The sequence below is a fragment of the Thalassophryne amazonica genome, chromosome 9 (genome assembly GCF_902500255.1).
Source record: "Thalassophryne amazonica chromosome 9, fThaAma1.1, whole genome shotgun sequence".
NCBI classification, from domain to species: Eukaryota; Metazoa; Chordata; class Actinopteri; order Batrachoidiformes; family Batrachoididae; genus Thalassophryne; species Thalassophryne amazonica.
In genome coordinates this window covers 39630690-39651366 of record NC_047111.1, presented here as the reverse complement: position 1 = coordinate 39651366, position 20677 = coordinate 39630690, and the positions used below count along the sequence as shown (strand labels likewise).

The following is a 20677-nucleotide window of genomic DNA, read 5'->3' as shown; positions in this document are numbered from 1 at the left end:
GTATTTCTGTGATGGAATTGTTTACTTGTTTGATTATAAAACATTCATAGTTTTCCCTTAATGTGGGAACTTGCATTTCATTATAATTGTGCAGACCTGATTTCATCCAATTTCACTAATTTGCAAAGGGCCACTTGTCACACATCTTAGTATTCTTCACATCATTTCTGCTGATGTTGTATTGTCCTCTGGATGATGATAAACAGAGTGATGGGGTTTCCACTACACATAAAATGTCCTCTTCTCGCAATCAATGTGAGTCAGCTGGCTGTGGCCAATAGAATTGCTTGGCTGGTCTGTGAGGGTGCATGAAGTTCACATGAAGTCGTCAACTTCTGTTGATATTTCATCCACCAGTCCTATCCATGGTAGGTTGTCATACAGACAGCAGACGTAGTTTTGTGCGTACACTTCCACTTGTAGCTGCACTCCAGTTTCACTGGTTTCGAAACCGTCTGTGTCATCATGGGCTGTCGCACACACAGACACCACTTTGGATTCCTCAGCTTGAGAACTCAGGTAGTACACCTGCAATGCAGACTGCGAGATTGGAACAAACCTGTGGAACTGAAGGGTTCCTTTAATGGTCCTGGATCTCTCAAAGTAAATTTTCAGAAGTGCTTCACACTCACTCATTTCCTCAGGTGAAACATTGAAGAACTTGATCCCTGAGATATTTTCTGTGCAGAACTTCATGATGGCATCTGAGGAGAGGATTTGGTCATTGTATGGCTTTTGGAGGCTGGCTTTTGCAACAAGGCTCTTCACAGTACCCCCAATGCTGTTGCATGCACTTTTCTCGTGAGATGTCGCAAAGAAATTCCATTCGGCCTTCAGATTGAAATCCTGGCGGTAGTGGCAGAGACTGATAAAGTTATGTTCATTCTTATATTGTCCAGCACAGCAATCTGTGAAGTACTGCCTGTGATTTCTGGGAAACCTTAATTCTTTCCTGGGTCAGCATTAGGGGGCAACCATTATATACTTGGGGGGAGCTAAAGTATCTTTTTTTTTTTTTTTTTTTTTTTTTTTACAAATAATTTCTTTTGAACCTGGGATTAAAATAATTTAATCCTTGGTCTGGTGGAAAAAAATAATTAAATCCAACATCAAATGCATATCTTTATATTGTGAAAATGAAAAAAAAATGATTTGATTCCCATTTTATAGGCTTGACAAGGTATGCTTGATGTGAATTTGTGGATAATGAGGGAAAACTGCACCTCTGATTTTTTTTATATGATATGGGCCTACAATGTTTGGTGGATTTTGTGTCAAGGTCAAAGTAAAAGTCAAAAGGTCATCCTATTTCAACTTTCTCATACATCAAATCTGAGGCCAGATTTGGATTCCTTGGACAATTTCCAGTCTAGAGGTACCATTTTTTGTTGATAGCCCCACTGGTTGGTGAGATATGGGGGCTCAAATATCAGGCGCCACCCCCATTTTGGGTGATTTTTGCCAAATTGGGTGGGTCATAACTTGAGAACCATTGGTCCAATTGGGCTAATATTTGGAAATTCATCTTTGCCAGCCTAATCTACCCTAGAAACCAAATTTTAGCAAAATCTGAGATTGTAGGGTGAAAAATCTTATTTATTTTGGGTGATTTGACATGGAACGACAAGCATAGTTTCCATTTCCAAGCTGTATAAACCTGAGTGCTTATTGGATTCTGGAATATATATCCACTGTATTCCGGACATGTACCCTATCTGGAGTGTCCAGAAGTACAAGGCGTCTGGCCAAGGTAAGGAAGGCTGAAAACGACTACCACTGAACAAAACTCACAATGAAACATCAACATCAGGCCAAGAAATATCTGAAGACTGTTTTTTTTTTTTCTAAGGTTTTATGGAGAGATTTAATGAGAGTGACTTGATGGACGGGCCTGTGGCTGGTTCACGAACAGACACACAGCACCACTTTCAGTCATAATGCCAGCAAATGTACGGGTATGGGCTGCTATTATTAATAATGAGCTAAATGGACCTTCTCAGGTTGAAGGTTGATTTGAAATCAACTTGCAAACCTATTGTCAGTTTTAAGAAGATACAAGGCACATGCATCCAAGTACTCTACTGCATGAGTAGTCGGCAAAAGCCGCAAATATGACAGAATAACCAGCCCTTTTCCTCTGTTACTGAAATGAAGGATGCCTGTATTGGTCAGTTAATATTTTTGAATGTCAAAAATTTGGTAATTGTGAATTGTTAAACTTAATCATAAATGGGAAGGGAAAATCTTAGTTTTTCATGTAACTGCATAATAATCCTGCACACGAATAGTTGTTTAATAATTGTGTGTGTATACCCCTGAGAAAGAGACAGTTTTTCCTTTGTTAAACATTCATGGTTTATTAACATTTTGGATTAAGTGAGAGCACTGTATTTGTTCAACAATAAAATTAATATTGTCTCACATTGTCCCAGCTCACCCATTTCAGAATTTCTTTTTTTGCATAGACATTTAAAACAGAAAATCCTGAATAATTATTTCTAATGTCTTTTAGTTTACGGTTCCCAGTCGAGTGTGCGATTGTGCAGATGGAAATGTGCATCTTATTTTTGTCTGCCTTTATGACTGATTTGCAGTTGAAGTATAAATTAGATTACATGATTGTTTCAGGAGTACAGAAGAGCGAGCTGCTGAGTGGTGTTTTATATGCATGTGCCAAAATTATGATGTCAAATTCTTATTTTAACACGTGAAATATAATTTATTTAAAAATATGTTGATTGCAATAACTTAACTGTTAACATCTCATAAATGTTAACTGTTAACATCAGAGGTAAAAGTATACCATCTCTGACGGAGGTTAAAAAAAATCACTTTCATCTAAAAAGGATGACTTTTCGTTATCTCATTGAGTAGTTATAAACATCCACGCTAAAAATAAAAAAAGATTGTGTCAGAAGTGGGATTCGAACCCACGCCTCCAATCGGAGACCAGAAATCCCGTTTTAGCGGAAGGATTTGCACCTTGAGTCTGGCGCCTTAGACCACTCGGCCATCCTGACACTGCCGATATGCATGTTCTGGTAGTCCTTATATCATAAATACCCCGATCCCGGAAATTTGATACATTTTTTGTATTTGCTGTAGGCAACATTTTTTGTATTCAGTTCGTCTTATATTTTGTTTTGTTTTTTTTTTTTTTTCTAGCAGTAACTTTTACCTTTCAGCGTTTCCTTTTCGTCTGCGCAGGCGTGCTTTACAGTGCGCAGGCGTGCGGCGGCCATATATTTCTGTTGTTCAAGGGTATTTGGACTCACCAGGTTACAAACATGTACCGTTTTGCTAAAGCAGCTTTCAATGTCACCGGTAAGCGAATTAATTGCAACAAAGTGTATTACGTGTGAGCATTTCAGCCATACGCTGTTTTTTTTTTTTTATTTGTGTCGATTGATTCGCCGTGCTCTAAGTGATGACCGTGATTAGCCTCCTAGCTACCTGCTGTTAGCCAGGTAGCTGACATTAGCAGCTTCTGAAAGTCTTAAAAAGTGTTTGTTTATAAACCAAAGTGTTGAGGACTCATTGGTGGAGCTGTGAGGCGCAGTACATGTAGTTTGGATTCCCTCTTCATTTTGTGCAGTAACGCTAAAGGCCGTACGGACTTAATCAGGAAGCTGTGACTTTCTCATTACGAAGCTTCTCCACAGTTACTCGTTTGAAATATTATAGTAATTAAACACACATTCATAGATGAATAGGTAGATTCACGGTACTCCAAAAACAATAAATGGGTAGTAAGAAAATAATCAAATTTGGTGATACTCGAAACACCAGGTTTAAGACTTGGTTTTGTCTATGTAATATCTTGTAGACGTGTCTACCACCTGCTGGACTGTTATTGTCAGTGAGAGACACTTGAAGAAATGTGCTAAATCAGTGAAGAAAACTTATGTTTTCATTGTTTCACAGTGGTTACAATCTAAAACTCAAGCAGCATGGGCACAAATCAGTTTGTTTAATGGAAAAAAAAAACTCACCAAAGTATCACAGAAAGGTTTTTGTGCTCACGTGAGGTGTTTTTTTCAGGTGAGTGAAATGAGCTTGACTGTTTCTTTAATTTCCAATGCCAGATCAGGCCGCTGTTGATGTATATTCATATAAAAATGAGAACTTTGGGTTGGCACAGAGATGGGTCATTTCCAGCAAAATGGTGAATCCAAAGGTGAGAATTACTACTTGCTCGAGCCGCATTGATTGTCTGTTGAAATCAGCTGGTTTTGTTTTCCTTCTAACTTGCTTCTAACAGCCAGCTGAAAGCTATCATTGCCTGGAACAATGATTTTTATACTCCAAGCTGAGCTGAAATGAACAATTGTACATTAAATTGACTTTATTGATGAGTCTGACCCCTTTGAAAAGTGACAAAATTACATGTATTTGTATTGCGTTCGCCAATGTTTTCATTGGCCAAAAACGGCCACCAGAGGGTGCTCTGGTAAACTCAGCGGCAACCCATAGTAACTTGAACATCGGTGGCACACATAAGAGGTAATGATTATGTTGGGTATTTTCTCCTCCAAACATTCTTAAAACCTGGACTTCAGACACACCTAGGGCACACCTAGGGTGTTCTAAATCTGAAGTTTTAACACTTTCTTTGGACGTGACAATTAATTTGCCGTCGTGTGGTTGATTCCTTTCACCTCCCCGTAGGAAGCGGAATCACTTGCCTCTGCTTCCACACGCACGGTTGTCACTAACGTTGTCCAAAGTATTACACTTTCACACAGTTATTTACACTTACACAAAACACTATTTACACATAGAAACACTTTTAATAATCGTACGCGTATTCTTATGCCAGGGGAGCTCGCCCTCCCGTGAAATTTAACTAATGTCCTGCATTAGGGGACTCCGCTGTCCCTGCCAAATTTAACTGCTTTTTTACAGTGCACGTATTTCTACCCGGGATTTCCTTTACGTATTAAAACAGAGGAGTCCGTATCCTCCTTCCGGAATTTAACTACGTGCGTCCCTCGCAACCGTAGAGGAGTCCGCCCTCCTTACAGAGTTTAACTGTGTTTCATTAACAGACGATTCTGTATCATCGCTTACGGAGTTTAACTGTTCTATGTGATCACTTTTATCCCCTACCGGTACGCGTATATAAACAGAGGAGTCCGCACCCTCCTTACAGAGTTTAACTGCTTTGCATTAACAGGCGATTCTGTATCATCGCTTGCGGAATTTAACTGTTTATGTGATCTGATCACCACTCACTCAGTACTGTTTACAAAGAAATTTTACTCACTGACTCGACTTCCTGTCTGTCTTCTTCGGGAAAATCTCGTCAACCAGACGATGCCAACGGTGGTCGACAATTGCAGACACGATCAATCGATCGGACCTTGGCCAAGGATTTACGTCTGGACTTGACGACCTCCGCTGGACACCTCCGGTATTGTTGAGATCCCGGACTGAGCCCCCAGTCAATGTTGGGTATTTTCTCCTCCAAACATTCTTAAAACCTTTGATAAGACAAACAGAGTCAAGAAACACCAGTGAGACAGAAAGTCAAATTAATCACGCGCGGAGTGCGGCCAGGCTGTACACCAAAGCTACACTAAAGTCTGGCCTGTGCTCCCGCTCTTTTTATTAGAGATGCCCTCATTACATCATAAAACTTGTCCTAAGGGGGGGGACAACGCGAGACAAGTTTCTTCCCGTAACATAAACACATACGTCAATAAGCGCAGCTGTAAGGACAAACAGTTTCTTTCTTTTACTCTTATCGTCGGAGGTCAGCACATCTCGTTCGTCTGTTGCAGTTATCAGCTGTTGTGCATCTGCCTGGAGTGTCCTGGTCTTCACACTAAGCATCACGTCACAACAGTCAAAAACAACCTTCAGGTCTATTACTCCCAGTTCATGACTGACCCCGTCATGCTTCACTCCCAGTCGTTAGCGGCTACAAAAACAAGTTGTATAATAATAAGTACATCCAGCTCTTCATTCCCAGTTCAGATTGACCCCAGCATGCTAAAACAAGGTTGAATAACACATACATTCTCGGGGTTAGGTGCAAACAGCACAACACCGTTTTCATAAGAAAGAAGACGAAGGTACAAATGTTTAACAGTGATAACATATATATATATATATAAAATCCTTAACAGATTAAGAGTAGGACATGGCAGAATAGGGCTGGGGCACTTGACAACCCTCAAATTGACTAGTTTGCTTCAGCCCAAGCACACTTCGTGTCAGCCCAGTGCATCTCTGTGTATCACCGGACAGAGGAACTCTTCCTTATATTGCGGAATAATTTGTTTTCTGTGCAGAGCATTACAATTGGGTCGTGAGTTGTGCACCACCAGTGTGCTCTTCATTGGGCAGTAGTACCTGCCTTGTTGTAGCTTACACTAAAGTGGGACTGTGAAAGGAAAACAGAGAAGAGACACATGATTTTTAGTGAGCAGAAAGTAAGTGTGGCCAGTATTGAATGCAGTAAATGTGCTATGTAACATGGGGTTGGTCGTCAGTAAAGGTTGCAGCTTCTTGTGCTGCTTCCTGACTGCTGGAGTCAGGTTTAACTGGGCACTCAAGGAACCGCAGGGTTTTAACCAACAGCCAGAGTTTGAGGCGTGTACATAACATGTCAGCTAAATAAATAAGGAATAGTCAATGACTCTTGTGGAAAAACTTGTCAAGTAGTGAAAATCAATTTATGTAAAATCCCTTTAAGCCAGTCGGCTGAGTTTGTGCCAAAACCTTTTATAGTGCTTGCATGTTCTCTTTTCCTGCAGATCATTCATACTGAAAGTAGACCTCAAGTGAAATTAAGATCAATCAATCAATCAATTTTTTTTTTATATAGCGCTAAATCACAACAAACAGTTGCCCCAAGGCGCTTTATATTGTAAGGCAAGGCCATACAATAATTATGTAAAACCCCAACGGTCAAAACGACCCCCTGTGAGCAAGCACTTGGCTACAGTGGGAAGGAAAAACTCCCTTTTAACAGGAAGAAACCTCCAGCAGAACCAGGCTCAGGGAGGGGCAGTCTTCTGCTGGGACTGGTTGGGGCTGAGGGAGAGAACCAGGAAAAAGACATGCTGTGGAGGGGAGCAGAGTTCGATCACTAATGATTAAATGCAGAGTGGTGCATACAGAGCAAAAAGAGAAAGAAGCAGTGCATCATGGGAACCCCCCACCAGTCTACGTCTATAGCAGCATAACTAAGGGATGGTTCAGGGTCACCTGATCCAGCCCTAACTATAAGCTTTAGCAAAAAGGAAAGTTTTAAGCCTAATCTTAAAAGTAGAGAGGGTGTCTGTCTCCCTGATCTGAATTGGGAGCTGGTTCCACAGGAGAGGAGCCTGAAAGCTGAAGGCTCTGCCTCCCATTCTACTCTTACAAGCCCTAGGAACTACAAGTAAGCCTGCAGTCTGAGAGCGAAGCGCTCTATTGGGGTGATATGGTACTACGAGGTCCCTAAGATAAGATGGGACCTGATTATTCAAAACCTTATAAGTAAGAAGAAGAATTTTAAATTCTATTCTAGAATTAACAGGAAGCCAATGAAGAGAGGCCAATATGGGTGAGATATGCTCTCTCCTTCTAGTCCCCGTTAGTACTCTAGCTGCAGCATTTTGAATTAACTGAAGGCTTTTTAGGGAACTTTTAGGACAACCTAATAATAATGAATTACAATAGTCCAGCCTAGAGGAAATAAATGCATGAATTAGTTTTTCAGCATCACTCTGAGACAAGACCTTTCTAATTTTAGAGATATTGCGTAAATGCAAAAAAGCAGTCCTACATATTTGTTTAATATGCGCTTTGAATGACATATCCTGATCAAAAATGACTCCAAGATTTCTCACAGTATTACTAGAGGTCAGGGTAATGCCATCCAGAGTAAGGATCTGGTTAGACACCATGTTTCTAAGATTTGTGGGGCCAAGTACAATAACTTCAGTTTTATCTGAGTTTAAAAGCAGGAAATTAGAGGTCATCCATGTCTTTATGTCTGTAAGACAATCCTGCAGTTTAGCTAATTGGTGTGTGTCCTCTGGCTTCATGGATAGATAAAGCTGGGTATCATCTGCGTAACAATGAAAATTTAAGCAATACCGTCTAATAATACTGCCTAAGGGAAGCATGTATAAAGTGAATAAAATTGGTCCTAGCACAGAACCTTGTGGAACTCCATAATTAACTTTAGTCTGTGAAGAAGATTCCCCATTTACATGAACAAATTGTAATCTATTAGACAAATATGATTCAAACCACCGCAGCGCAGTGCCTTTAATACCTATGGCATGCTTTAATCTCTGTAATAAAATTTTATGGTCAACAGTATCAAAAGCAGCACTGAGGTCTAACAGAACAAGCACAGAGATGAGTCCACTGTCCGAGGCCATAAGAAGATAATTTGTAACCTTCACTACAGCTGTTTCTGTACTATGATGAATTCTAAAACCTGACTGAAACTCTTCAAATAGACCATTCCTCTGCAGATGATCAGTTAGCTGTTTTACCACTACCCTTTCAAGAATTTTTGAGAGAAAAGGAAGGTTGGAGATTGGCCTATAATTAGCTAAGATAGCTGGGTCAAGTGATGGCTTTTTAAGTAATGGTTTAATTACTGCCACCTTAAAAGCCTGATTAGTAAGATGATAAGATGATTAGTTAAAACATTTCATAAGGTATCTGGGTTATTAATTCTTATCAGTATCGTTCTGGCTTCATTTTTGATCAATAAAAACACCTTTTTTATGTTTTAGCATTCTGTCAGAACACAGACGTGCAAGTTTTAAGAATACATATTGACTAAGCTCAGGGACTCCAAAAAATATATATTATGGGCATATTGTTCAGACACTAGCCATGAAGATTTTCCACCCAGTTTGGGACATATACATTGTCCCTAACAGGGTTAACAAAATGTTAATGTCCATTTTAAACAAAAATGAGCTTGTGTTGGATAGTATCCCTTATGCCAACATAGTATTTTTTTAAATTCTTGAAACAATAACAATTTCTGATAAATAATGTCTCCATTTTTTATAACTGGCACTTCTTTTGTATGCTCTTTAACATTCTTCACCTCTTAAAATGGCAAAAAAACCAAAACATGCCAAACATTTTGTGTTGCTTTCAAATTATTTAAAAGTAACCTTTATAACATGGTGGAAAGGAGCCTAACATGATGCATTGCCAGTTTTATCAGGTTCTAACAATGGATGTGTTTTCCCGCATTCTCCTGATGGAACATACCATTTGACAAAGCACCCTCAGAGCTGATTGGTATATAGTTCATCTTTCGATGAATGTAAAAGTTCTTAATGCTGACAATAAGTACACATAAATGCTCATATACAGTTAGGCTATATCTCGGTGTGCAGACTGTGCATCAGTCTTTCCATGCACCCCCCCATTTTTCTATAGTCATCCTGAGGTATGAGTGTTTCACGTGTGGCTAATACTCATTTAAACTTCAGCCTTAGTGTGTGTACTATGCAATAAAACAGTTTTTGCCATGAATCATGTGTTGTGTTGTTGTCCAGGTCAAGCTGTGCGCCAGGTGCGACATGGATCCACTAATTCCCAGGACTTTAATGCCAAATACGGCAATGTCTTGTTGGTTGGTGGAGCTACTTTCTGCATATCCGTGTGGACCTATGTAAGTGTTCTTTCAAGTCAACTCACTTTAAAGCTGTTAATGTTACAGATGCTGCATTGTTCACGGGTGGATGGACTGTGTGCAACATAAGTCCAGTCCTGTTACTACCAGACTCTTGAAATTCGCAGGAAAAATTCTTGGACACAGACCTTGGATAAGTTCAAAGATGGTTAACCGTGATGAATTTTAAGAGGCTAAAAAGTCCCATTCTGTTTCAGTCTGATCCGTTTTGTGTTTGACGCAGGTGACAGCCACAGTAGAGCTACAGCATGCCGTCAGTCGCTGGTCTCTTCAAAACGGCTTCATTTTGTGTGTTTATATACGTTTCTCATATATTATGTAAAACCTAGCGAGAAATAAACACCTCTAAATTGAAAACGCTGTTTTTGTAACCCAATAACACCTCTGGAAGGATTTACAAATCATTTGGTGGATGTTAGCATGGTGACATCATAGGCTGCTAGCTAGGTGAAAACTGTTTTGTTTATGTGAAGTATAACGTCTTTGTCATATATTATGTAAAAGCTAGTGAGAAATAAACACTTCTAAAACTGTAAACTATTTTTGGAACCCAGTGAGACCTCTGGAGTGATTTCTAAGACATTTAGCAGATGTTAGCATGCATGCTAATGTCTGCTAATGCTAACATCCGCTAACTCAAAGCTAACTTGGTATGGGTTAAATTTGTCTTATTAGTACCTGCAAATGCACAGAGGGTGATCTACAAATATTCTTTGATTTGCAGAACTTTTGCTCTTGTCAAAAGCTCGTGTAAACACACGCAGAAAGCCTCCTGCAGATGACATTAAAATGTAGCTATTGTTTATGATTGATTTGATAGAGGGGCTTTATTGAACATGTACAAACTGTACCTAAGACAATAGGATTTTAATAATTAAACAGCTGCAAATTATAAAGAACACAATGCTTATACGGCAGAGGGTATTTTAGTGTTGCCGTTTTTTAAAAGCTGTACAGAGTGATGTTTTATGAAATGCTGTCATTTGTGAAAAATCAGTCAAACTTAAAATTGACAAAATGTTGACAGCGGTTTGTGGTGAGGGTGTGACGTGCAAAGTAGCTACATTAAAAAAAATCTTACTGACCTTGTAACATCATCAAATGTGACTGACAAAATGTTATCAAATTCAGAAATGTTTATTGATTAAGGCAGTTTACATTTATACTCACGGTCACAGTTGGGTACAGAGGGAAAAACTCCCATACATTATGGCAGCAATCTGCCTCACTGAATAAATGTAGAGTTTCAGCAAATGCTCTGTCCATCCAATATTAATGCTTTTAACGTTTTAAACATTATTCATGACCTGTACATAGCATGCATCTGGAAAGTACAGCGCTTCACTTTTGCCACATTTTATGTTACAGCCTTATTCCAACATGGAGTAAAATTCATTTTTTTTTCCCTCAAAACTCGACTCAACACCCCGTACTGACAACATGAAAACATTTTGCAAATTTATTAAAAAAAAAAAAAACCTAAGACATCGCATGCACAAAAAAAATATTTATACCCTTTGCTCAGTACCAATGTTGATGCACGAAAATATTCACACCATTTGCTCAATGCTTTGTTGATGCACCTTTGGCAATAATTACAGCCTCATATTTTCTTGAATATGATGCCACAAGCTTGGTGCACCTATCTTTGGGCAGTTTTGCACATTCCTCTTTGCAGCACCTCTCAAGCTTCATCAGGTTGGATGGGGGCATCAGTGCACAGCCATTTTTAGATCTCTCCAGACATGTTCAATCAGATTCAGGTCTGGGCTCTGGCTGGGCCACTCAAGGACATTCACAGAGTTGTCCTGAAGCCACTCCTTTGATATCTTGACTGTGTGCTTAGGGCCATTGTCCTACTGAAAGATGAACCGTCACCCCAGTCTGAGGTCAAGAGCGCTCTGGAGCAGGTTTTCATCCGGGATGTCTCTGTACATGTTCTCTCATTATTTCAAGGAAATTAAAGGACATGTTGCACCGAAATCATAACAATTTAGATTTCGGCTGTTAGTGACCAACCGATGATCCACCAGGATTACTTTGTACACTTCCGTGACCGGTTTCAAAGTATACGGCATTTGGAACAAACATCTATGGAGACTTCTGAAAACAAAATACTTGTGTGTTTCCGACAGGTGACGTAACAGTTAGAACCTTTCCGGCATGTGCTTCAATGGAATTTAGCTGTTAATGTTAAGAACTGAGGCACAGATTCATTCCAAAGCCAACATGTGTGATGTCGTGTTATGATGACTCGTTTTTTAACTGATAACTGTTAAATAAATGGACTGCATTTATATAGCGCATTTCCATCTGCACCAGACACTCAAAGCGCTATACACATCAATGCCTTACATTCACCTCGATGTGAGGCTGCTGCCATGCAAGGCACCCACTATACACCAGGAGCAACTAGGGGATTAAGGACCTTGCCCAAGGGCCCTTAGTGATTTTCTGGTCAGGCTGGGATTTGAACCGAGGATCCTCTGGTCTCAAGCCCAACGTTTTAACGACGAGACCTTCACCTCCCCCTATTAATTTTGATGCAGTTATGGTAAGAGCCACAGTTCTGAGAAGGTTTAGTGCACATGCAGCCATGAGCCATAAACACAGCCTGTCACTAACAGTCTCTGCTCGAGGATCAGCTTTGTCATGATTAATTATGAGTCTTATTTTTTTTGCCAAAAATATTTTTATTGAATTTTTCATTTAAGGCAAAAAGAACATTTGCAAACATTTAACACATACGAAACATGGCTTGCATTCAGATATTTACACTTGGGGATCTAAAAACTATTTCTTTAAAGTAGAGTACATTAAACATAAGAGTTTCATTTTTGAGGTCCACAGAGTAAATAAATAAAAAAAAGATAATAATAAAGGTCTATTCTGCTTCTTCCATTATGTTTGTCTTTTGTTGTAATATATTTAATGAATGGGTCCCAAATTTTGTAGAATTGGTTTTGTTTATGTCTGATTGTATAAGAGATCTTTTCTAAAGGGAGTGTAGTAGCCAATTCAGAAATCCATCTCCCTATACTTGGACGCTTAATATCTTTCCAACAAATTGCTACCAGTCTTTTTGCTAATAATATACACAAATCTAGAAACATTTTCTGACTTTTCTTGAATTTTATTGCCTCTGGACAAATGCCAAAAATAAAAAAAAACTGGAGTAAATGGAATCTGGACACTTAATATACTTTGAATGTGGATTGTCACTTCCCGCCAAAATATTTGTATTTCTGTACATTGCCAAAGACAATGGAAGACTACCTTTTTCCACGTTGCACTTGGTGCATGTGTCAGGAATAGCACAATTATATTGATTTAGCTTTTCTGGGGTTATGTATGTTCTCATCAGCCAGTTGTACTGCAGCAGATTCAGGCGTGTATTAATAGTTTGTGTTTGTGCTTTTTACATGTTTCCTGCCACATCTCTAATGAAATGTCAGTACCAAAGTCCTCCCTCCAAGCCTCCAGTTTTTTTTACAGATGTTTCGGTGCATTCATCAATCAGGTGTTTATAAAATTTTGATATTAGTCCCTTTGCCCAACAATCCATTTCCATCATTTTTTCCATGATAGACAATGTAGGAATAGATAGTGTTTGATCCTGTTGTGTTCTAATAAAATTTTGTAGTTGTAAATATTTGAAAAAATGGTTATGGGGAATATTAAATTTATTAACCAATTCTTGAAACTGCATCAATACTTTTTGTTCGTTATAAAGATCACCAATCTTTTCCAGCCCTTTTTGGGCCCAAGATTTAAATCCCCCATCTGTTTTTCCAGGAGAAAAGGCATCATTGCCCCATATTGGACTGAAGACCGAGAGAGAGGACCGGTCAGCAAAAAATGTCTTAACCCGATACCATATTGCAATCATATTTTTAACCACAGGGTTTTTTGTTTTCTTTTTCAAAAGCGATGGTTTTGCAGAGTACATATACAAAGGGAATGGCAAGTTCAGTTCCATTTCTTCCATTTCTTTCCAAACTGGGGGATCATTCTCCATAAAACAACAATGTTCGCAGTTGTGCAGCCCAGTAGTAAAAAGTTGGATTAGGGCATTTATGGCAAGTACAATAAAGACAAATGTATCCTGGGACGTCTATTATTCCATAGAAAGTGAATAAACAGTGTTTTTAATTGTGTGAATAGGTTACTTGGAGGGGGGGAGTGGAAGGTTTTGAAAAACATACAGGAGTTTAGGCATTATATTCATCTTAAGTACATTTATTTCCCTATTAGAGACATGGGTATTGTTTTCCACCTGTCTAGTGATTCTGTAATTTCTCTTAATAGTGGTTCATAATTATTGGTTATTACATTTTTAAGTTGAGGTATGACAAGAATACCCAGATAAGTAAAACGGTCAACTATTTTAAATTGGGATGCAATTGAAGGAGGTTTTGCATGGTCGGCCTCATTTAAGAACATTATAGATGATTTTGATTTATTCAATTTGTATCCAGAGAATATTCCAAATGTATTTATCAACTGTAACAATTCAGGAATAAATTTTTCTATATTTTTAAGGAATATGATCACATCGTCGGCAAAAACAGCTAGTCGGTGTTCTCGTTGTCCAATAGTAATCCCTGAGATGTTTAGGTTTGTTCTTACAGCTATTGCCAATGGTTCTATCGCTATAAGAAACAGCAATGGCGACAATGGATCTCCCTGTCTACAGCCTCTCTGTATGGGAATTTCCTTTGAGATGTTACGATTAGTCATTATTTCGGCATATGGCTGTGTGTAGAGTAATTGAATCCATTTGTTGAAATTATCACCAAAGCCAAAAAGTGTAAGCATTTGAAACAGATAAGACCATTCGATCCTGTCGAACGCCTTTTCTGCGTCTAGTGACAGTATTGCTGTGTCTAATGCTCCTTTTTCAAAATGAAGTATATTTAAGAGTCTTCTAACATTATGGAATCCTTGTCTATTTTGTACGAAACCATTTTGGTCACTATGTATAATACTTGGAAGTATTTTCTCTAATCTCTTTGCAAAAATTTTACTTAAAATTTTTAAGTCTACATTTAAGAGACTGATCGGCCTTAAATTTTCACATTTATTATTGGGTTTACCTGATTTTGGCAGTAATGTTATAAGAGCTCCTCTAAGGGTGGCAGGCAGGGACCCATTATGAAATGATTCTCGATACATTTCTAATAGTGGGTGTATCAGTTTCATTTTAAATACTTTATAAATTTCCACGGGTATCCCATCAGGGCCTGGGGTCTTCCCTCCTTTAATGTTATCAATGGCTACAGATATTTCATTAAGGCTTATATCTTTGTCCAATTCATTTTTGGTTTCTTCTGTAATTTTTGGAATTTGTAGATCATGAATAAAGTCATTAAATTCTAATAAGTTTGTAACCGACTGAGAATTTGAGCTATAAAGATTTTCATAATATGTTTTGAATGCTTCATTTATTTCAACTGGGTCAACTATATTTTCATTATTACTGTTAAGTAATGTTGTAATGAGTCTTTCATTTTGTAATTTTTTAATACGCCAAGCTAATGCCTTGCCAGGTTTTTCCCCCTGATCACAAAAGGTCTGTTTCAGTCATAACAAACTCGATGTTGCTTTTGAGGCTGATAGTTCATTGTATTGTGCTCTCATTAGAATAATTTCCTGATGAGTTTTTTGACAACCTGACTGAAAATACTGTTCTACCAAGTATTTAATTTTTGTTTCTAATGATTTAATTTTCTTGTAGGTTTCCTTGGCCTTAGAGCTGGTTATATTAATTATTTGCCCCCTGATAAAAGCTTTGAACACTTCCCATCTGGTACTCTTTGACGTTTGTGTTGTATTGGTTTCAAAATAAAAATTGATTTGATCATTTAGAAAGTCAACAAACCCTGGATCCGTCAACCATTTTGTTTTAACTCTCCACTTAGGGGTGTCTGTAGTAAGTTTTGATTCTTCATAAATCAAAGAAACCGGAGCATGATCAGATATAAGAATAGGGTCATAAAAGATATTTTTTATCTTACATTTCAGTAATGCAGACACAAGAAAAAAGTCTATACGAGAATAAGACTGATGTGTGCTGGAGTAGCATGAAAATGTTTTGGTATTAGGGTTGTATTCCCTCCATATGTCTATTAAATGAATTTCTTTCATAAATTGTTTAATCACCACTCGACTTTTTGCATGCGATTGATCTACTCCTGAGTTCTTATCAAAAATAGGCCCCAAGGTGCAGTTAAAGTCCCCAGCCATTATACATAGCCCGGGCAAAGACGAAACCATTAAAAATAGGTTTTGAAAAAATGCTGGCTCATCAGAGTTAGGAGCATACAAATTTACCAGGATTATTTTTTTTATTGAGAATGGTTCCTTGAATGATTATGTATCTGCCAGCTTTGTCCTTAATTATTTTGTCTATCTGTAAAGGAACAGTATTATGAACTAAAATCATTACACCCCTTGCCTGAGATGTAAAAGGAGCTGAGTAAATATTTCCCTTCCACCTCCTCCTCACCTTCAGCTCATCTTCTGACTTTAAATGTTTCTTGAAGAAATATTATGGTTGAAGTATTTTTATCCTATTCATAACTTGTTTAACCTTTTTTAATTTCTGCAGACCTCTACAATTCCAAGATGTGATTTTAATTTTTAATTTGTTATTCACTAAATGATAGTTGAAAGATAAGATCCCCCTTTCTAGTATTGTCAAAGCAAACCAGATGAACATGTACAAAGAGCAGCGAAAAATAAAAATACAAGAATACCCCCCTCCCGTCCGTAAGTCCAGACATTTCCCTTTTAGTTGTTCCACTTCCAGAAAGCGAAAAACTGTTTCTCACCATGTGAGGATCAGTATAACTATACTGAGGTATTAGAATGAAAATAAAAATTGTAGCTGCTCTGCCATTAGTATCTTTTTCCAAGCAACAAAAATTCACAGGTCTATAACCTGCATCAGATGAATATTTACTGAATACATAGTAACTAATGCCTGGTTCATTTTAATTATTCCAAAAAAAAAAAAGTGTGTTTATCAGAAAGAGCCCATTCTTTAGTCAGTACCTTTTACATTTTACTCACACAATCAGTTCTACTGATTGTTTGACTTAATCCTCTGTATGAAGACTTCAGCCTCTTCTGCGCTGGTAAAGATGTGTGTGCGGCCATTGTAGGTCACGATGAGGCGAGCAGGGTAAATGATACCATACCGGAGCCCCAGTTGACGGAGTTGTCGCCATGCCTCATCAAATATCTTCATCATCTTGTGCGTCTCAGGTGGCACGTCCTGGTAGAATCGTACTGGTTGCTCCTTGTAGAGGATTTGTCTCTTCGTCCTGGCCGCCCGCATCACAGTTTCTTTGTCCTTATAATTCAGGAATTTCATTATAAGAGCACGGGGTGTGGAGTCAGCAGCTGCACGCTCTCTTCTTGGACCCAGCCTATGTGCCCATTCCACTGTGAACTTTCCCCGGAGTGGTGCAAGGTTGAGCACTTCTGGAAGCCAGCTTTCCAGGAATCCACAGGCATCGTTTCCCTCTGCTTGCTCTGGGAAGTTCACTAATCTCAAATTTGAGCATCTGGCTCTTGCCTGCAAGTCCAACACTCTCTCCTCCAAGGATTTATTCTTCTCTTCCAGACATGTTACTTTGTTCTGAAGTACATTTACTGTGTCTTCTGTAGTGGATATTCTTGATTCCGCCTGTGACGCGCGTAGTGCAGTCGGCTACCTCTTTCTTCATGTTTTCTGTTGCAGTGAGATCTTCAAGTTTTGCAGCAAAATTAGTTTTCATTATCAATAAATCTGATTTCATATCTTTGATAACTGCCAATATTCCTCCTAAAGTAGCCTCTGATTCTTCACGAGCTTGCCCGTTTTCCGTAGTAGCGGTGCTAGCTGATTGAGCTATGCTAGCGGTACCCTCGCCAGCCTCTGTTTCCATTGCTCTTTCGTTAGCTTTGGGTTTGGTCGTTACGGTGGCAAAACTTGACAAATCTGATTGCATTCGGCCCCGAGTAGTCTTCTTAAGGGACATTGGAATCTCCCTTTATAATTCCGCTGCTTCAGAAAATGAGTTACGCTTTTGCAAAGTTGCTTAATGTGAGGATTTGATTTAAAAGTGGCAGAGCAGATTTCGCTCGTCTTCTCAGCTAGCAGCCATAACCGGAAGTTCAGTTATGAGTCTTATTAATAAAATTAAAAAAAATTAAAGACATCTGCTGCCAGGGAAAAACCATCATGGAGACATTCTTGTTCACAGCGGTAGGAGCTGCTGCACATCTTATAATCTACACACACACACACATTCCAGCTCCAAATTCACACTCTCAAAGTTTAAAAAAAAAAAAAAAAAATGCTTGCCACAAAGCACAAAAGGTGGAAAATCCCAAACATGCCAGACTCACCCAGTGGTAGATTTATTTCCAAATGTAAACTCCACACGATCAAAGCCCTTACACACGCACATGCGATTGCCGGCTGCAGCTCCACCTTTAGTTTGCTCACGATTGTGTCACGTTAAGTAAAGTCCATTAATTCCTGGAAATAATGTATTCTGAATTTTTCTAATGTAACAAATCCATCTCTGTGTCAGGAAGTCTGTTTAAAAACAGCATCATGGAGATGTCACACGTCCATGTACACAGCTTCAGTAAACCACCATCTACACAAACAGTGCGTCACCAAACTTTAGGTTCCAAAATCCGACACTCTGAAAAAGTTAGAGTTTTGGGGTGAAGTGTGTCGTCTACTGTCTGTAAAGCCAAGCCATCACTTTCAGACTAAAGCTCAGAAGCTTTGTTTTCGGGCAGAGTAGGTTCGTTTCCCTCTGTCAGTCAATCATCGGGAAGTTTCTGCTCATTCTAAAATGTGCGTCACGCTGAAAAATGCAGAGAATTGCAGGGTGACATTTTCCGGAAATGCACCTCCTAGCACTCACAGTGAGCGCAATAAAATACATCAGCCACCACTAATTATTAGCACATGTGTGCGGAGAGACTTACAGTCATAAGTACTTTTATGATGTCTTGCTAACTGGGAAGTTAAGATGTATGACGTCCTTTAAACACATAAGCTGCCTGTAGTTGTTTCCAAGTGTTTAATGTGCTTTTGTCTATTTATTGGACCTCTGTTTGAGGTCCAAAGAGGTGTTAACACAAGTCAAAGAGGCTGTAATTAATCTTGATATTTAAATGTTAGACAGCAGAAAATTTCTGGCTAAATAAACAGTTTGGTCCACTCTTAAAAAGAAGGAATGCACTTGAGAGCTAAACAATACCAAAAGTCCTGGAAGACTGCAAAAGTAGATGATGGCAGAATTCTTGACTTGATGAAGAAAAGCCCCTTCAAAGGCCAGATTAGACTTTGCCGGAAAATATCTAAAAAGGACTTCTTGCACAGATGAAACCAAGGTTAACTTGTACCAGAATGATGGAAAGAGAAGATTATGGCGAAAGAATGGACTAGCTCGTGATCTGAAGTGTATCAGATCATCTGGCAATCATGGTGGAGGCAGTGTTATGGAATGGGCACTTACGGCTGTCAGTGGAACTGGGTCACTGCTGTTTATTGATTGTGATTGTTGATAGAAGTGTGGTACTGAATTCTGAAGTATGTCACCCCATAATATCTGCTCAGATTCACCAAACACTCTCAAACTGACAGGCAGGATATCATGGGCAGCACGGTGGAATAGTGGTGAGCACTATTGCCTCACAGCAGGAAGGTCATGGGATCGATACCTGTGGCCTTTCTGTGTGGAGGTTGCATGTTCTTACCGTGTATGTGTGGGTTTCCTCCCACATTTAAAGACATGCAAGTTAGATGAATTGGAAACTTTATAATTGAACAAGGGAAACTGGGGCAATGAGACTGGTGGATAATGACCAAAAGCTTATGGCCAAAGCCCCACAAACATGCACTAACTGAAGGAGGCTGCAGTAAAAGCCTACAAAGCTTCTTAATTTGGGAAACTCAGAATTTGATGACATCCATGGGTTCCAGATTTTGGTCATTTATTAACTGCTAAGGGTTTTCATCCATATGATAACAGCAGTCCTTATATTTATCAATCTGTAAGCTTCAGTGGTCCTAAATGAGGTACACCCGGTGTTGCAGACTGAACGGTTCCTGCTACAAAATCGATCTTCACTGCGCATGCGTAATGTACCATGGAACATTAACTTTTATGTTGCCACTATAATAAAGGTGCAGCTGTTAATAAATGACTTTACTGTGTTTGTACAGATTATTGCAAAGGCTGACCTGGTCTTGAATTGGTCTCCTGTTGGAAGGATCCAACCCAAAGAGTGGACACAGAGGGATGAGTGACTGGCTGCTGTGACAGGACCGCCCACCACCACCCCGCCCACTAAATGTGTGGTTGTACAGACGACTAATGAATATTTGTGTTCAGTCAGGGAACAGCTGTGGTTATTCAAACATATGTCCCAATAAAAGTTTGATTCTATCGTGTCTGCTTTTTTTTTAAGTTGGTGCATCTGTCTCTCAAGTTCAGTGTGAATGGTGTTCAAATTAGCAGACACTTATTTTCAATAGCTAGTAGAGTGACAGATTCAGTAAATAGTTGTAGGAAAAAGACTAGAAAAGAAAAGGATGAAGTCACCATCGCTAGAGTGAGAAATGGTCATACTTTTTCTCTTCCTCATCTGAAAGCATCAGGATGGACTGTTTGGTATGTCAACAACCAGACAGTGCAGCATGTTTGCATATTGTAATAAATATTCCAGACAAAGGCAAGAACTTCTCTCAGAATTGAAAAGAACAAGCCTGAAAGAAGTTTCTGCAAGAAGTATTTTAGACGTAGGGACAAGTGGGAGGGGGAAATGTTGACTTTAAATTCTTGAAAGACACTGGGCTCATCGAGAGGATTTAATGCTGCTATAGCGGACTGAGGCAGAAGGTGGCAGCAATGCAACAATAAGGATGCCGGCTGCCGTTAAATGCCATAGAAGAATTTCGTGTTAAGTGCGCTGATTCTGGTCTCACATTGGGCATTTTAC

The 20677-nt window shown here is 39.0% G+C and overlaps 1 protein-coding gene and 1 non-coding gene across 3 annotated transcripts; one reads left to right on the top strand and one right to left on the bottom strand.

Annotated features, from left to right (window-relative positions):
* Positions 1 to 2909: 2909 nt before the first annotated feature.
* Positions 2910 to 3020, bottom strand: trnal-caa. The gene is made up of 2 exons: positions 2983 to 3020; positions 2910 to 2955 (listed from the first exon to the last, which is right to left on the bottom strand). It is a non-coding gene; the product is annotated as a tRNA-Leu (tRNA).
* Positions 3021 to 3190: 170 nt separating this feature from the next.
* LOC117517021 (cytochrome c oxidase subunit 7B, mitochondrial) lies at positions 3191 to 20129 on the top strand. 2 transcript variants are annotated; one of them, XM_034177936.1, is made up of 4 exons: positions 3191 to 3324; positions 9528 to 9643; positions 13854 to 13860; positions 19909 to 20129. In XM_034177936.1, the coding sequence occupies exons 1-4, from the start codon at positions 3288 to 3290 to the stop codon at positions 19983 to 19985; spliced, it is 237 nt and encodes a 78-aa protein (XP_034033827.1). In that variant the 5' UTR covers positions 3191 to 3287; the 3' UTR covers positions 19986 to 20129. The 2 variants fall into 2 exon arrangements, with proteins under 2 accessions (XP_034033827.1, XP_034033828.1); XM_034177937.1 differs by lacking the exon at positions 13854 to 13860 and having other exon boundaries at positions 19902 to 20129.
* Positions 20130 to 20677: the final 548 nt, after the last annotated feature.

Bases quoted from the DNA above. Each gene is read 5' to 3' on its own strand.
- LOC117517021 (XM_034177937.1), top strand. From the start codon at position 3,288: ATGTACCGTTTTGCTAAAGCAGCTTTCAATGTCACCG. The intron at 3,325-9,527 runs GTAAGCGAATTA...GTTGTTGTCCAG, and splicing joins AGCAGCTTTCAATGTCACCG to GTCAAGCTGTGCGCCAGGTG. The intron at 9,644-19,901 runs GTAAGTGTTCTT...GTGTTTGTACAG, and splicing joins GCATATCCGTGTGGACCTAT to ATTATTGCAAAGGCTGACCT.